The sequence below is a fragment of the Grammomys surdaster genome, unplaced genomic scaffold, assembly GCF_004785775.1.
Source record: "Grammomys surdaster isolate TR1022 unplaced genomic scaffold, NIH_TR_1.0 472, whole genome shotgun sequence".
Taxonomy (NCBI): Eukaryota; Metazoa; Chordata; class Mammalia; order Rodentia; family Muridae; genus Grammomys; species Grammomys surdaster.
In genome coordinates, this window is record NW_021604891.1 from 9 (window position 1) to 18,418 (window position 18,410).

The 18,410-nt window shown below is 40.8% G+C and overlaps 1 protein-coding gene across 1 annotated transcript; it reads left to right on the plus strand.

Moving 5' to 3' along the window:
* Window positions 1–229: 229 nt before the first annotated feature.
* LOC114632952 lies at window positions 230–12,010 on the plus strand. The gene is made up of 9 exons (XM_028781568.1): window positions 230–383; window positions 1,341–1,365; window positions 3,919–4,032; window positions 5,094–5,144; window positions 5,237–5,278; window positions 5,365–5,445; window positions 7,202–7,240; window positions 7,333–7,413; window positions 11,792–12,010. The coding sequence occupies exons 1-9, from the start codon at window positions 273–275 to the stop codon at window positions 11,872–11,874; spliced, it is 627 nt and encodes a 208-aa protein (XP_028637401.1). The 5' UTR covers window positions 230–272; the 3' UTR covers window positions 11,875–12,010.
* Window positions 12,011–18,410: the final 6,400 nt, after the last annotated feature.

Consider the following 18,410-nt stretch of genomic DNA (forward strand, 5'->3'; position numbering starts at 1 on the left):
CTGTGATCAGAAGTCCAGCTCTATTCTCTCCTCTGCTTAGTCACTCGATGATCAGCTTTTATTGGACAATGATCCGCCTTTTATTAATGAGATTCTTAGAACAAGCATTATAATGCCATGTCCAGATTGCAACCAGATATAAGGGCAGAGGTATCGGCATTTGAAGGATACAAGGGTAATCATTACACTTTGCACAATAACATTACGTGTGCAGCTAGACATGTGGACTCAAGCCATACACCATTGTCCATATCAAGCTAAGAACACTCAGTATGCATCAACAGTACCATGAGATCAGCGCCATTTTGTGTCTTCTAGAGATGTATGAGCAGAACCAAATGAAAGCCTCACAAGAAGATGGTGACAGACAGGTCCTGGTTAAGGTAAGATGGACTCCTCCTTTCCTTTTTTGCTTTTTTTTTTTTTGTTGTTGTTGTTTGGAGACAGGGTTTCTCTGTGTAGTCCTAGCTATCCTGGAACTCACTGTGTAGACCAGGCTGGCCTCTAACTCAGAAATCCACCTGCCTCTACCTCCCAAGTGCTGAGGAGGCGTGCCCAACATCGCCCAGGGGCCTCCTCCTTTCCTAAGGTAGGAAAATTAGTTCCATGATTCCTTTATTTATTTATAGATACCACATTCAAATAATAACACTGACAACTTAAACAGCAGATATTCCTAGGAATAGAGAGAATTATGCCAAGTCATCCATGGCATGACACGGCATGGGAGAAGACTGTATAGTGTTTCAGGTTCCACAGAGAGTGTCAGGAAGCTCTTCTGACAAACACCTACCTGTTTAGATGAAAACATGTAGAAGAGCTGACAGGCATATGGTATATGACAAGTTTCTTTTTTCCCTCCATTTATCCTCTTGACTTCCCTCTGGGGACTTCTAAGGTTAGCAACACTTGGAATGAGTTTCCTAAATGTTGATGTGGTAAAAGTTTCTGACATCCATTAAGTGACATTGAGGTGGTGAGTTCTTTAAAGCATGAAGTTAGAGTAGATAATTAGGAGAAAGAGGAACTCCTTTGAAGAAATTCATCTCACAAGATCAGGTTGTCAACATGCTTCTCTGCCAAGTTTTAATATAGCTTTTAGAAATCCCTTTTGTAGAGGACAAAGACATAGGTTTGCCTGATCATGCTTGATAGGCAAAGGTGAGAAAATACTTGTTTTCTTTACACATTACCTAGACTCAGGTGTTTTGTGACAGTATCAAACAGAACAGCACATATATTTTGTTTATTAGTTCTCCAATAAAACAAGAGAACCAAAGACCTGTGCAAACATAACTCAGTATGATCTGGGCCTAAAAGTGTTTTTCTCTAAATTGCAGGTCATGTCAGGAAAATGGCGTTGCCGTATGTATTATGGAATGGGTTTCTTAGGACACGCTGTAGATAAGACCTGTGCAGTTACTTTTTGTCTTTGTGTAGTTCCCCAGTGTTTTCAGAGCAACCTGCTTGCAAGGAGGATTTACAGTATTGTTTAAGATCACAACTGATATTCTAAGTGACAAATCATGGCCATGAGTCTAGAGTTACCTCTTTCCCCTTAGCTGCCTTGGGATTTTGTGTATAATGAAGTGACTATGTGTGTTTCTTTTAACTTTCTAAACCAATTTCCAGTGTCAGCTTTGTCAATGAAAGAAATCAGAGTTCACTCATTTGCTAAATTAATTAGGCCAGAGCTCATCCCAGCCACATATGGTAGATTCATTTCCTAGCAAACCATGCTACAGAAGAGCCAACCAGGACAGGGAGATAAGTGACTAAGGTGAATTGCCAGGGAGTACAAGAGCAGACATATGGGATTCAGATCACATTTCAGTTTATAACCTCTGCCTCTCATTCTAGAAAGGTATGTATAGAAATTATGTAGAAATCTCAGCTTTCCAGCATATACCTGGAGCAAGCCTTGCCTCCAGAGAACCCAAACAGTACTGTGGCTCTTCCAGTAAGTCAAAAATTGAAGGTATCTTTTATGCTTCAGGTTACAGCAGGTATCTCAGGTGTACTGATACAGGGTGTTTTGTTTTGTTTTAGCTCAGCTATTGGAATACTAGGCTATTATTTGTGAGGCCTAGAGATTGATACTCAACACTGCAGAAACTAGGTTGTTAGCACATAGCTTTGTAATCTTAGCATTCCAAAAGGAGATTCAGGATGGTCAGGAATTTAATGTCATCTTCAGTCTCAGGAATTTTCTAAATAGCCCAGGTTGTGATACAGATCCTGCCCCAAAACAGCAATCACCATCACCTCAACAAAAAGCAAAAGTCTACTTCTCGTAAGTCACAGCCCTTCAACAGTAGGAAACTCTTTGTCAGAATGCACTGGCTCTGTGCCATGATTGGTTCTAGAGAGAACTTCAGCATAATAGAACCTGTTTCCATTAGTCCAAAATCTACAGTTCAGGGCTTGACCACTAATAACTCCAGTCAAACTTGAAGTTAGTCATCTGGTCTTAGCCATTTTTTGGACCATAAATGTTTCAAGTGAATCTAGATTGGCCTTTAAAAGTACTTGTATTCAATGATGGTCAATCTCCATGTTGGATAGAAAGTAAGAACATGGGGAGTCCTTCCAGTCAATGAGTCCATGCAGTGAGCTTTGGAGAGTCATCAGTTTGAAGATGCCCTTTTCCTCAAGCTGTGTCTATATACTGAGGCATTAGGGAAAAAGGGCTTTGGTTAAGGAACTGGGACTATGTGTCTTGCTCGTGAATAGAGTAGAAGATTTTCTAGAGCTGGACTCTGAGCAACGAGTAAGCAAGCTTAGGCGCATACTTTGAGCTAAAGTGCATACTAAAGCCACTCCCTTCTCTTAGGTGTATATTTAGCCAAGGATACATAGACAGTAATAAAGGCTATTGCTACGAAGTAATAGGAACAGATCTAGTCCATTAAATCAACAGAATTCTTGGTTTTTCAGTTTAGATTGAGGACTTACCCAGGGTTTGTTGATTGAAGGGGGAAATATCTTTTTTGCTCAGCCATCATGTGACAAGTGGGTTAAGCTAACTTGGAGCAAGAATCATTATGATGTCTTCTCCTAGTGTGCTTGCCTAATCAGTAGGAGTTTACACTGAGAGGTCACAAAGAGGGCTAACACAGTGGTGAGCAAATGCTACACATTTGAACTAACCTGGTTCCTCATATCACTTCTTCAAAAGGAAATGGCCATTTTTTTGAAGGCCATTCAAAATCAGGGTTGGAAAAGTGAAACATCTATCCTTGTTTCTGTTTTCTTTTTTTCTGTCAGATAACTTGGTCCATACTATTAAGGTAACTGTTACAGTGCCCTCAGACAAAGTGGGAAGTAGACAAAGTGGTCCCTTAATAACACCCATTCCTTTTGACGATATTATATGTTGTGCACAAACTGTAAAACATCACTGTGGCATCATACATATACTGTCTTTGAATCTAACTGTGGCCTCTTGCTGATTTTTCTGGTCTTTGGCAAACACCATAGAGCTTCTTTTTCGGTGCTAGTGATTTTCTTTAGGGCTTGACATTCATTTATTCCTTCAGACTCGTTAGGCTTAATGCGAGTCCTTAGGAATTTGTAGTGCGATGTAGTTTCAAGAACAGAGAAGTGAGGAATTGCCCAAATTTCCCTGTGTTCACATGGCTCTTAGCATCATTTGGATGCTGACCATCCTGTACACTCAGTCAAATGCTCTTCTGTCCATCTCATCTCATCCACATGGATTGAGATCTTATCTACACTGACCATGTCACTTGGGCTTTAAGTGTTCACTGATGTCCTTGATTTTCCAGAAGTGACTTTGGGAATCAAAAAATTGTACTTGCAAATCAGTAATGATATCAAATGTTTAAGCAGAGAGCAGTGGTCAGTCTTCCTTTTATGTGATTCATCTAACCTGTTTTTGTTGTGAATGCATTCCAGTTTCCACCATATTGAAAAGACTGGGTTCCATTTGTGCCCCCCAGCATGAAACCAATTGTACACCTCAAACCAAGACTGTGGTTACAGCCGAAAAGGCCTGTGGTACTCAAGACGGTACTGTGAATATTCAATAATGTTTGAATTCTTAAAATTAATCCATTAACTTTTAGTGTGCTTTGCCTGCATGTATTTGGGTGCACCACATGTTGCATAGTACCCAGGGAGACGAGAAGAGGGCATAGAATCTGCCAGAATTGGAGTAGCATATGGTTTTGAACCACCATGCTACTGTAGAAATATTTCATCTCAATCCAGGGCTTCTACACTGCCCTTGGCCATTCAGCTCCTAGATAAAAGAAACACAACCTTTATATTTATAATAAGCCTTAATCAGCACTAAAACTGGACATAGATCTACCCTCTATGCTATTAGAATCTATTTCACCATCTATAAACCCAATTTGTAACTTACCATGTTACATCCGGGCAGCTCTTAACTCCAATTGGTACCCCCATGGTTATGTTTTCATGGTTCTTCTATCTCTTGGCAGCTTCCTCCTTTCTCCACTTTCTTCTCCCTCTCCTCATGGCTCTTCTCTCACAAAGTCTGGGCAACCCCAAGCCCTACCTCTCTCAATTCTGTCCAGATGGCTACAGGCTATAGTTATAGGCTATATGCTATAGCTATAGGCTGCAGGCATCTTTACTCACCAACCAGGGGTAACTTGGAGGGCAAGGTTGCATAGTGTCACTTGGGTCTATGTACAGATTCTCTTGTCCTTGGTGAAACTAGGCCTTGGAGGCCAGTATTTAGCAGAATAATACATAGAAAAAAATGAAACTTCAATACCATGTGGGTGCTGGGAATCAAACCCTAGTCCTCTGGAAGAGCTGTGCTGTTACCTACAGGGCCATCTCTCAAGTTCCTAGTTTACTGTTAATAATAGGAGCCATAAGTGAGATTGTATCTCTATGTCAAAAGGATTAAGATGTTTTGCAGTATTTTTAACATGTGAGGTGTTACACTATTTCATTAGTAAAATGTCTATTGTGGTTCTCAGTAAAAGATGTGACACAAAGGAAGTTGAACTTGTTCTCATGTGAGGCAGGGTAGCTTCACCTACTATAGTCACCACGGTATGAGTCACTCACTGTCTCCATTGATTTTCTTCCAGATATTGATACATTTATTGATACATTTGAAGAAAAGCCTAAGAAAGACTTCGGTAGGAAGAACAGCCTCTAAAGCGATGACCTTGGTGGTGGTATGGTAATGGTATTCCTGGTCACATTCAACTCTTCCCTGACTTTCTTCCAGATAATGATCTTGCAGATGATGACAACGTTGTGAGTTCATTGGGTAAGGAGAACAGCCTTCAAAGAGATGGTCTTGGTAGTGGTATGTCACTGCTGGTAAGATCCAGTTCTTCACTGATTTTCTTCCAGAAATATATGAGATATATGAAGGCATCACAGAGGATGACTTGGTGGGTGGCACCAGCCCGAACAGTTTTGAATCCAACATTGGTAGGTAATGGCGTTCCTGGTCAGATCCAATGGGAGGGTCTAGGATCATCTGGGTTATTCCTTTTTTTGGGTATCTACGAAAGACTGTTAGTTTGAAGGGTCTTCTAACCGGCTAAGAAGCAATGATGAAACTCTATTATTGAATCATTATATTTAGTTGTTCTTCTCATTGTTATGACCAAATTCTTGACTGGAAGGACTTTAGTTGAGAAAGGGTATATCGTGGCTGATACTTAAAGAGATGATTCCACCATGGTGGAGAAGACATGGCAGCTGGCAGGGAAGGTACCTTAGCCAGTTTAGGGGCCAGTTGGTCACATTGTATCCACACTCAAGAGGCAATGAGTTAACAGAAATGAAGCTGGGCTCCATAGCCTAAACTTTCCTCAGTGAGTCACTCTCTCCAGGGAAGATCTACCTATGCTGGAGGCAACCCTTGTCAAGAAGCACTGCCAGCTGAGGACCATGTGTTTGAACAGTTGAGGCTATGCAGAACATTGCAACCTGGATCACAGCATAGTTTAAGGCCTTGTGTAAATTGATCATCTCATGCCACATGATCTTGACTGTAGGTAGAAAGACAAGGACTCAGTTTCTTATTTTCTCCCTTCTGCAAAGGAAGATACTATACTCCAAGAACAAAGAAATGACTGTGTCATTTGGTCACAATCAGTTTAATGTAAGTTGTTGCCATCTAGGTTGTTGAAGACATTCCTTTCCTGTGTTTTATGTTTTCCTTAGGTATTATCTGTGTTCTGCCCTTTGTCGAAGGTACCACTGTTCTAGTTTGCTTTCTGTTGCTCTGAGAAATACAATAACAAGGGAAACTTGGGGAAGAAAAGATTTATTTCATTTTATTTTAGTTATAGGCCACCATGGAGAGAAGTTAAGGCAGGAACCTAGAGACAGGAAGGTAAACAGAGATCATGGAAGAACACTCCTTAGTGACTTGATCTCTCTGGCTTGCTAAGCTACCTTTAATACACGTCCAAGTTCATGCTGTGTAAGAATATCCACACTCACACTTGCCTAGGCCCTCCTATATCAATTAGCAATCAAGGCAATGACCCTCACAAATTTCTACGGGCCAGTCTGATGGAGACAATTCTCCAATTTAGGCCCCTTCTCTCCAGGTATGTGAAGCTGACAATGAAGTTTAACCAACACAAGACACCACTTATAGGGGGCTGGAGAGATGGCTCAATGGTTAAGAGCACTGACTGCTCTTCCAGAGGTCCTGAGTTCAATTCCCAGCAACCACATGGTAGCTCACAACCACCTGTAATGGGATCCGATGTCCTCTTCTGGTGTGTCTGAAGACAGCTACAAAACTCAAATACATAAAAAAAAATAAATCTTTAAAAAAAAGACACCACTTATAACTTGACACTCAAACACATTTCACTACTGTGAAATTCAAATCATAGTCTTTTCTTTATTGTTTGTCCCGAAGATCTCACATTAATATCATAATGTATAAAAGCCCCAAGTTCTTCAAACAATTCCAACCATTTAAAAGTTCATGAGTCTTTTAACTATAAGCTCCTTTTAAATGTAAAAGAAGTCATATACCTTGTTTTGCTTAGAAGAAAGAATCGGGTCATACAATCAAAACACTCTATAAACCCCATAGTCTAAGACACACACTGCTTAATATCTGTAACTCATGCAGGTAAGTTGTACCTCTGTGGTTCTATTAGTAGCCACAAGTTACCACGTTATGAGTCACTCACTGTCTGCATTGATTTTTTTCCAGGTGTTAATACGTTTGAAGAAAAGACTGAAAATTACTTTGGTAGGAAGAACAGCCTCTAAATCGATGACCTTGGTGGTGGTATGGTAATGGTATTCCTGGTCACATCCAACTCTTCCCTGACTTTCTTCCAGATACTGATGATTCAGATAATGATGATGTTGTGAACAACTTGTGTAAGGAGACAAGTGTTCACTCTTTTACGTTGGATACTGGTAGGTACTGGTGTTCCTGGTCAGATACAATGAACAATGTCTTACTTTGGGTTTTACTTCTGTGAACAGGGACCATGGCCATGGCAACTCTTATAAAAACAACAATTCATTTGGGCTGGCTTACAGGTTCAGAGGTCAGTCCATTATCATCAAGACAGGAAGGAGCATGACAGTGTTCAGGCAGGCATGGTGCACTCTAGTACTCACATGATGCCTCACTCTTGTGTGAGTTCTCATGTGGAACTGTGCTATCAAACCCCAGTGTTCAGTGCGAGGCCATATCAGCACTCTCCCCAACACTAATGTCAGTTTGCTGGTCTGAACCTGGACTGATGCTTTACACAGTGAATACAACTGGTGCCATCGTAAAGGAAATCCAGAAGAAATAAATGCTGTGTAGTGGTTCTTTTTGTAAATACAATACTCTGTCTCCATCCAAGAAGCTATTACTGTACAACAAAGAGAGAATGCGTCAGCATCCTTACATCATGTGCTTCATAGTACACTCCCTTTTCTAGAACCATGTTACTCTATCAAGATTGAAATTGTCTGTTTGGTGGTGAGGTAGCTCCATTGGTAAATGTGCTTGCCTTTTATAACTGTGACCTGACGACCTGAACTTAATTCCTGGAACCTACATAGAGGTGAAAGGAGAGAACCATCTCCTCCAAGTTGTCTTGAGACCCCTACACATGTGGCATGACATATACTCTAACACACATTTCATGTACATGTACAGTAATAAATATATTGATAATATTAAGCAATTAAAAATAGTCATATGTGATTAGTAAATAGAAGACACACACACACACACACACACACATATATATATACACACACACAGTTTGACTGAGTTTTAGAAATAGTGTCTATTTTCCTAGTTTGAAAATAGTCTGAAGAAGTGATAGGAATCTGTCGTTTAACTATAACACTTGTTTCAGTATTTTTCCTCATCCAAAATAATTTCTATAATTACTTTGAGTCTTTTAGAATAGTCATAGGTTATTGAGCATCTTATAGATTAAGAATATGATATAATATCTTGCAATATTTGTGAAATGTTTATTACCTAGACATCAGGAGAACTTTATAAACAGGATTTAAAAGAAAAATGTATTGTAACTCTCATTGAATGACATGAATCAAAGGATAGCTGAGGTTGTCCTTTCACGAAGCAGTGTGGCTTCATCTACTAGAGACTATACGTTGAGTGTAAGTTATTTTCTGTACTGAGTTTATTACAGATAGTTCTTATCAGAAGAATGACACAGGGGATGACTTGTGTAACAGAAGCATGGAAAGCTTAGAATCAACATATAGTAAGTAGCGCGTTCTTGACTGGATTTAATAGGAAAGGATCCAGGAGTGGTGAGGTTATGCCTTCTTTCAGGTTAGCAAAGGGAGTCAAGAAAGTCAGCTCAAATAGGTTTTGAGATGCACAGAAGCAGTGCTGCAGAGGTATCATCTGGTCAGAGTACTGAGTTTAGGTGCTCTGAGAGAGTGACCACTTCATATCACATACTGTGTTGTCTAAGTATAAACACACGAATTCAGTTTCTCAGTTAATACTCTGTTCTTTATCATCCTCTCACAAAAGGAGCTAGTGTAACCCATGGAGACAGTAATAATGCCTGTGTCATCTGCCCAAATTTTTTAAGTAGTTTATTTTCATCGAAGTAAAGTCAGTTTGCTTTCCTGTCTCCCTATACTTGCATTTATAAGAAATTTAGTTATTTCTGTATGTTTTCTTTTGTGGAGTGTCATGTATAGAATCTATTTTGAAACCAGGGAGAAACAATAAACGTGCAAAAAATATCTGTGAAGTCTTAAAACTAATTTTGTATGTTTGATGGCATAGACAGCAGATGTAGGAACTCCAGTCTTTATGTAAGGTCAGGGGTTACCAAGCCTCCGATGTCCCTTTTAGCATCAGGAAGACAGCTCAGCTAGTCAGGTGCTTGTGAGGATTTGAGTTCATCCCTAAAATTTCATGTTGATGTACACGATAGGCAGCAGTTTATAATGCCAGTCATCAGCAGCTTCAGAAGTTCCATGAGTTTGACCTCTGTGAAGGAAGCCAGGAGCTCAAGGGTGGCAACTTTAGCAAGAGTGATCAAAACCCCAACTCATCATAGGAACACCAAAGTTGAACACTCAACGTGACGTGAGAAATACTTGAGTACATTTTAGATGTTGCCACTGTTTTGTAAGATGTGTGTGTGTGCACATCTGTGTGAGTGCACATCAGATATGTGTGGTGCCTGAGAGGTCAGAACTGGGTGATGGAGCCACAGGAGCTGAGATTATAGGTGTTTGTGAAATACCTGAAGAGCTGAATAGAGGCCGAAACTGCTGAGCTATAGACTGTCTTTTAATTGCTCGACATTGGTATTTTGAAACTTCCAAGACAGAGGAAAACTGAAGTTGATCTTGTGGGAACCAGGATGACTTCACCTGGCACAGGCAGGGATGAGCGAGCCAGTCTCTGTTCTTTTTTCCAATACAGCAGTTCTAAGACATTGGGATAAAACTTCCCCATAGAGGCAGGACGAGAATGAGGTGAAGTCAAAGCATCCCTGTGGGATACAGTGAGAGTACCCAGGAGCAGCCAGGTCACCCCTTGTGCTTCAGAGGCTGAGGGAGCAGAGATTTTGGTGGGACATGTGGAGAAGCGGGGGCTTTTCCTTTTCAAGGCATAACACTCAGCAGTGCTGTCTGTGGGTTCTGCTGTGTCTGTTGGTTGCTCTGCCATTTAAACACGATCTTTGCCAGCACAACTCCTCCCTCCTGTTTCCTTTGTTGTGCTTAATAAAGCTCTAGTCAACCGTGTCCATAATAGTTTGACTTTGGGCAACTGACCTGTGACAGAGGGAGTCTGCCTGGTGGGACAGAACTCTTTCATGGACACTTGGCCCAAACCTGGAGACATGAATCTTACAGACTGGACCACCAGTACAAGACAAGCAGCTCATTCTTCCCTGTCCATACATGTAGAACCACATGCAGGGTTCTTTCTCTCCGTTTGGTCCTTGTAGTCCCACTTTATAGGACACACCTGGAGCAAGAGCAGAGCACTCCAGCCTTTGCTCACTGTGGCATCTGTGAGGTGAGCACAGAGCTTGCACTTCATTTACAGCTGGTGCTCTGCACACTTGAGGGGCTTGTAGGGGTGCCAGGCAAGGGGGGTTAGAGGGTGGCCTGTGCATTTGGGAGTCTCAGATCTAGTGAAGCGATGAGGGATATGGACTTTGGGTTCTGTTTGGCCTGATTTTCAAATATTCTTTCTTGTGTACGTAAGATGAAGAGGACTGTGGGGTCCTCCTGGAACTACGGCAGGTATTTATTAGAGCTGAAACACATGGACACTTGGCCGCCAGCTGTTTGAAACTCTGGACCCATAGACTCACACATATCCAAACCTCACTTTCCTACCCTTATCTTCTACTATCGTATTGTCATGGCTACCTGAGACCTCTTATTGTCCCCAGATATCCGTGGAGTTTCTGTGTGTTCCACTTGAGAGAGTACTGAGGTGTTTCTTCAGTTCTGTAGGCACTAGTTTGTAAGCTAAGTATTCTTTTCTCCATTGCCTTCCCAGAAGCCTTTGAGGTGATATCATAGCCTTTGCTTATCACAAAGTGTGATCTCACATTGTCCATGAACTGAGTCTCTGTTGTGTGTCCTGCCCAACTCCCAAAACCTGCTTCCTTGGCCACATTCTGCAATCACTCTTTCTCTGATTATCTCTTACCCAGAGCCCCCTCTTTCTTCTGTTTCCTTAGGCTATGTTGGCACTGAGCTCCCTGCCTGGCAGACCAAGGGGACGCTGCGATATTTTCACCTGTTAACTTGATCCTGACCTTGTGTGCCTAGTGCCACCAGCCTCAGAACTGAGTGTTTTATTAATAGTTCTTCACTTACCCACTATCTCTCTGTCAGAGCACCTTGTACCTCATGAATTATGGCCCTACTTGACTCCCTTCCAAAGTTGCTCACACAGACTTGAGCCCAATGGTGAGAAGACAGAACTGAGCACTTCATAGGAATATTCCTAGGGAGACAGGCATTGGAGACTTAGTATGCCACCTCAGTTGCTCCTTTTCCTGGGGAGCAGATATGAAGCTTGCTGATGACCAGCTGTTCAAGCAGGAGAACTATACCCAGAGAGAGGAGTTAAATGCCCTGAGATGTATTATTCCCAGCATGAGAATAGACACAGGGAAAAAAATCAAAACCAGCAGAAACTTTCCCCAAACATGGGGATAACAGAAAAGAAGGCACCTTGGTGGTCACTTTGATCTTTCCAGGGAACAGTGACAAGAACTTGGTCCAAACCTCACCTCTGTCTCTTAACTAAATTAATTTCTGTTTTCAGATTCAGAGTCCGAATGCAGATCCAGAGGCCCTGTTGGTCCTCCACACCGTGCATGGGAGGACGACAGGAGTAGCCGAAAGTGACTGGTCTCAGTCGGAGACATGGCTTAGCCATTAAAGGCTAAGCATACAACCAAAAAAATATAAGTAACTATTCCTCCTGTATTCCCCTGTATTATAAATACATTAAGCTGATTATTAAATTGTTTTAAAAATACAATGCTATAATAATGAGATATATATATTAATATCAAAATGCACTGAAAGAACAACTCTGGAAATGTGGACAAATTAGAAGGGAAATGAATGCAGGGATACCTTAAGTTTAGAGGTAAGAGTCCTATGTGAGGGTAACAGGAAACCATCGAAACTCTCACTGGAGTGGAACTGGTGACTGCCCAGTGACAAGGCAACAGTCTAGGACCTCAGGCCCTCTTGTGCTTACTCAGGAGGGTAAAGAGACAGATGTGCTCAAAAGGAGCAGAGCGGACTCACCTGCCTGAAAGACTCCTGTGTCATCCAGAGCAGTGTCCTCATCAAAGTCAATCACTGGGTCATACATCCGGATGTTGTACTCATCCCACGTCACAGTGCCATCGCTGTTCTTTTTTTTTTTTTAATTTTTTTTATTGGATGTTTTATTTACATTTCATATGTTGTCCCCTTACCCCATCCCTCACCCACCCAGGAACCCCCTCCTCCTCCTTCTCTGTGGATGTAACCCCCACCTACCCCCCAACTCCCACCTCCCCACCCTCAAAATTCCCACCCCCTGGGGCGTCCAGCCTTCATGAGGTCAAGGATCTCTTCTTCCACCTATTCCCAGCAGGGCCCTCCGCTCTTACGGATACAGCTGGAGCCATGGATCCCCCCCTAAGTGCTCCCAGGCTGGTGGTTTAGACCCTGGGAGCTGTGGTTGGTTGGTATTGTTGCTCTCCTCATGGTGCCGCCAACCCTTTCAGCTCCAATGGCCTTCACTCTAACTCCTCCATTGAGAAACCCATTATCAGTTCAATGGCTATTTGTGAGCATCTGCCTCTGAATATGTCAGACTCTTGAAGACCTCTGAGGAGACATCCATATCAGGCTCTTATCAGCATACACTTCCTGACTTCCACATCAGCATCTACCTTTGGTGACTGCACATGGGATGGACACTCAGGTGGAATGGTCTTCAGATGGCCCCTCCTTCAGTTTCTGTCTCTCACTTTGTCTCCGTATTTGCTCCCTTGAATATTTTGTTGCTCCTTCTAAGAAGGACCAAATCACCCCCACTTGGTCTTCCTTCTTTATGAGCTTCATGTGGCCTGTGAGTTGCATCTTGGGCATTTCAAGGTTCTGGGCTAATATCCAATAATCAGTGAGTGAATACCATGTGTGTTCTTTTGTGGTTGGCTTACCTCACTCAGGATGATAATTTCTAGTTCCATCCATTTACCTAGGAACTTCTCGAATTCATTGTTTTTAATAGCTGAGTAATACTCCATTGTGTAAATATACCACATTTTTTGAATCCATTCCTCAGTTGAAGGACATCTGGGTTCTTTCCAGCTCCTGGCTATTATAAATAAGGCTGCTATGAACATAGTGGAGCATATGTCCTTGTTACATGTTGGAGCATCTTCTGGGTATATGCCTAGGAGTGGTATAGCTGGATCCTCGGGTAATGCTATGTCCAATTTTCTGAGGAACCGCCACACTGATTTCCAAAGTGGTTGCACCATCTTGCAGTCCCACCAACAATGGAGGAGTGTTCCTCTTTCTCTACACCCTCGCCAGCATCTACTATCACCTGAGTTTTTAATCTTAGCCATTCTGACTGGTATGAGATGGAATCTCAGGGTTGTTTTGATTTTCATTTCCCTGATGACTAAGGATACTGAACATTTCTTTAGGTGCCTCTCGGCCATTCGAGTTTCTTCTGTTGAAAATTCTTTGTTAAGCTCTATACCCCATTTTTTAATAGGGAAATTTGGTTGTCTGGAGTCTAATTTCTTGAGTTCTTTGTATATATTGGATATTAGCTCTCTATCAGATGAAGGATTGGTAAAGATCTTTTCCCAATTTGTTGGTTGTCATTTTGTCCTATTGACAGTGTCCTTTGCCTTACAGAAACTTTGCAATTTTATGAAGTCCCATTTGTCAATTCTTGATCTTAGAGCATATGCCACTGGAGATCTGTTCAGGAACTTTTCCCCTGTGCCCAAGTATTCGAGGCTCTTCCCCACCTTCTCTTTTATTAGTTTCAGTGTATCTGGTTTTATGTGGAGGTCCTTTATCCACTTAGACTTGAGCTTTGTACAAGGAGATAAGAATGGATCAATTTTCATTCTTCTACATGTTGTCCTCCAGTTGAAACAGCACCATTTGTTGAAAATGCTGTCCTTTTTCCACTGGACAGTTTTAGCTCCTTTGTCAAAGATCAAGTGACCGTAGGGGTGTGGGTTCATTTCTGGGTCTTCAATTCTATTCCATTGATCTTCCTGCCTGTCTCTGTACCAATACCAGGTAGTTTTTTTTTTTATCACTATTGCTCTGTAGTACAGCTTGAGGTCAGGGATGGTGATTCCTCCAGAAGTTCTTTTATTGTTGAGAATAGTTTTCGCTATCCTGGGTTTTTTGTTATTCCATATGAATTTGAGAATTTCCTTTTCTAACTCTGTGAAGAATTGAGTTGGGATTTTAATGGGGATTGCATTGAATCTGTAGATTGCTTTTGGCAAGATGGCCATTTTTATTATATTAATCCTGCCAATCCATGAGCATGGGAGATCTTTCCATCTTCTGAGATCTTCTTCGATTTCTTTCTTCAGGGACTTGAAGTTCTTGTCATACAGGTCTTTCACTTGCTTGGTTAGATTCACACCAAGGTATTTTATATTATTTGCAACTATTGTGAAGGGTGTCATTTCCCTAATTTCTTTTTCAGTCTGTTTATCTTTCATGTAGAGGAAGGCTACTGATTTGTTTGAGTTGATTTTATAACCAGCCACTTTGCTGAAGTTATTTATCAGGTTTAGGAGTTCTCTGGTGGAAGTTTTGGGGTCACTTAAGTATACTATCATATCATCTGCAAATAGTGATATTTTGGCTTCTTCCTTTCCTATTTGTATCCCTTTGACTTCTTTTTGTTGTCTAATTGTTCTGGCTAGGACGTCCAGTACTATATTGAATAGGTAGGGGGAGAGTGGGCAGCCTTGTCTAGTCCCTGATCTTAGTGGGATTGCTTCAAGTTTCTCTCCATTTAGTTTGATGTTGGCTACTAGTTTGCTGTAAATTGCTTTTACTATGTTTAGGTAGGGGCCTTGAATTCCTGATCTTTCCAAGACTTTTATCATGAAGGGATGTTGAATTTTGTCAAATGCTTTCTCAACATCTAGTGAGATGATCATGTGTTTTTTTTTCTTTGAGTTTGTTTATATAGTGGATTACATTGATGGATTTCCGAATATTGAACCATCCCTGCATTCCTGGGATAAAACCTACTTGATCATGATGGATGATTGTTTTGATGTGTTCTTGGATTCAGTTTGCTAGAATTTTATTGAGTATTTTTGCATCGATGTTCATAAAGGAGATTGGTCTGAAGTTCTCTTTCTTTGTCGGGTCTTTGTGGGGTTTGGGTATGAGTGTAATTGTAGCTTCATAGAACGAATTGGGTAGCGTTCCTTCTGTTTCTATTTTGTGGAATAGTTTGAAGAGAATTGGTATTAGGTCTTCCTTAAAGGTCTGATAGAATTCAGCACTAAAACCATCTGGTCCTTGGCTTTTTTTAGTGGGGAGACTTTTAATGACTGCTGCTATTTCCTTAGGGGTTATGGGACTATTTAGATGGTTTATCTGCTCCTGGTTTAACATTGGTACCTGGTATCTGTCTAGGAAGTTGTCCATTTCATCCAGGTTTTCCAGTTTTGTTGAGTTATAGGCCTTTGTAGTAGGATCTGATGATTTTTTGAATTTCTTCAGTTTATGTTGTTATGTCTCCCTTTTCAGTTCTGATTTTATTAATTTGGATACTGCCTCTGTGCCCTCTGGTTAATCTGGCTAACGGTTTATCTATCTTGTTGATTTTCTCAAAGAACCAGCTCCTGGTTTTATTGATATTTTGTATTGTTCTTTCTGTTTCTATTTGGTTGATTTCAGCCCTGAGTTTGATTATTTTCTGCCTTCTACTCCTCCTGGGTCTATTTGCTTCTTTTTGTTCTAGAGCTTTTAGTTGTGCAGTCAAGTTGTTAGTGTGTGCTCTTTCCAGTTTCTTTTTGTAGGCACTTAGAGCTATGAGTTTTCCTCTTAGCACTGCCTTCATGGAGTCCCACAAGTTTTGGTATGATGTGTCCTCATTTTCATTGAATTCTAAAAAGTCTTTAATTTCTTTCTTTATTTCTTCCTTGACCAAGTCATCATTGAGTAGAGGGTTGTTCAGTTTCCATGTGTACGTGGGTTTTCCATTGGTTTTGTCATTATTAAAGACCAGTCTTAGTCCGTGGTGATCTGATAATATGCGAGGGATTATTTAAATCTTTTTGTATCTGTAGAGGCCTGTTTTGTTACCAATTATATGGTCTATTTTGGAGAAGGTACTATGAGGTGCTGAGAAAAAGGTATATTCTTTTGTTTTAGGATGAAATGTTCTATAGATGTCTGTTAAGTCCATTTGGTTCATAACTTCTGTTAATGTCAAAGTGTTTCGGTTTAGTTTCTGTTTCCATGATCTGTCCATTGCTGAGAGTGGGGTGTTCAAATCCCCCACTATTATTGTGTGAGGTGTAATGTGTGTTTTGAGCTTTAGTAAAGTATCTTTTATGTACGTAGGTGCCCTTGCATTTGGAGCATAGATGTTCAGAATTGAGAGTTCACCTTGGTAGATTTTTCCTTTGATGAGTATGAAGTGTTCTTCCTTATCTTTTTTGATTAATTTTGGATGAAAGTTGATTTTATTTTATATTAGAATGGCTACTCCAGCTTGTTTCTTGGGACCATTGGCTTGGAAAATTGTTTTCCACCCTTTTATTCTGAGGTAGTGTCTGTCTTGTCACTGAGGTGCATTTCTTGTATGCAGCAAAATTCTGGGTCTTGTTTGTGTATCCATTCTGATAGTCTGTGTCTTTTTATTGGGGAATTGAGACCATTGATGTTAAGAGATATTAAGCAAAAATGATTGTGGCTTCCTGTTATTTTTGTTATTAGAGGTAGAATTATGTTTGTATAGTTATCTTCTTTTGGGGTTGTTGGAAGATTACTTCCTTGCTTTTTCTAGGTTGTAGTTTCCCTCCTTGTGTTGGCGTTTTCCATCAACTATCCTTTGAAGTGCTGGGTTTGTGTGAAGATTGGTTTCACCATCTATAGTGATTGAGAGTTTTGCTGTGTATAGTAATCTGGGCTGGCAATTGTGTTCTCTTAGGGTCTGTATGATGTCAGTCCAGGCTCTTCTGGCTTTTATAGTCTCTGGTGAGAAATCTGGTGTAATTCTTATAGGTCTGCCTTTATATGTTACTTGACCTTTTTCCCTTACTACTTTTAGTATTTTTTCTTTGTTTTGTGCATCTGATGTTTTGATTATTATGTGACGGGAGGTATTTATTTTCTGATCTAGTCTATTTGGTGTTCTGTAGGCTTCTTGTATGTTTATGGGCATCTTGTTCTTTAGGTTAGGGAAGTTTTCCTCAATAATTTTGTTGAAGATATTTACTGGCCCTTTAAGTTGTGAATCTTCATTCTCATCTATACCTATTATCCTTAGGTTTGGTCTTCTCATTGTGTCCTGGATTTCCTGGATGTTTTGAGTTAGGAGTTTTTTGCATTTTGCCTTTCCTTTGACAACGGTGTCAATATTTTCCACTGTATCTTCTGCATTTGAGATTCTCTCTTCTATCTCTTGTATTCGGTTGGTGATGCTTGCGTCTATGACCTCTGATCTCTTTCTTAGGTTTTCTATCTCCATGGTTGTCTCCCTTTGAGCTTTCTTTATTGTTTCTATTTCCATTTTCAGATCCTGAATGTTTTTGTTTAATTCCTTCTTTGTGTTTTCTTGCATTTCTTTAAGGGATTTCTGTGATTCCTCTTTAAGGGCTTCTACCTGTTTACTTGTACTCTCCTGTATTTCTTTAAGGGAGTTACTTAATTCCTTCTTATAATCCTCTATCATCATCATGAGAAGTGATTTTAATTCTAAATCCTGCTTTTCAGGTGTGATGGGGTGTTCAGTGTTTGCTATATTGGGAGAACTGGGTACTGATGATGCCAAGAAACTTTGGTTTCTGTTGCTTCTGTTCTTGCACTTGCCTTTTGCCACCTGGTTAACTCTAGTGTCACCTGCCCTCACTGTGTAAGACTGGAGTCTGTATTTCCAGTTATCTTGATTGTTGCAGAGCTCCTCAGAGTCCAGATGTCTCTGTGGTCTTATGATCCTAATCTCCTGGGTGGAAGAACTCCTGGGACTCAGGCCACCTCTTGGATCTGGAAATCCTTCTGCTCTGGGTGCAGTGGATCCTCTAGGATGGCTCAGGATATGATGTCTCCCAAGTGCAAACCACCTTGGTGTCTACTGCTCTGAGTGCAGTGGCTCCTCTAGGATGACTCAGGATTCAGTATCTCCACAGGACAGGAGCAGACCAACTCTG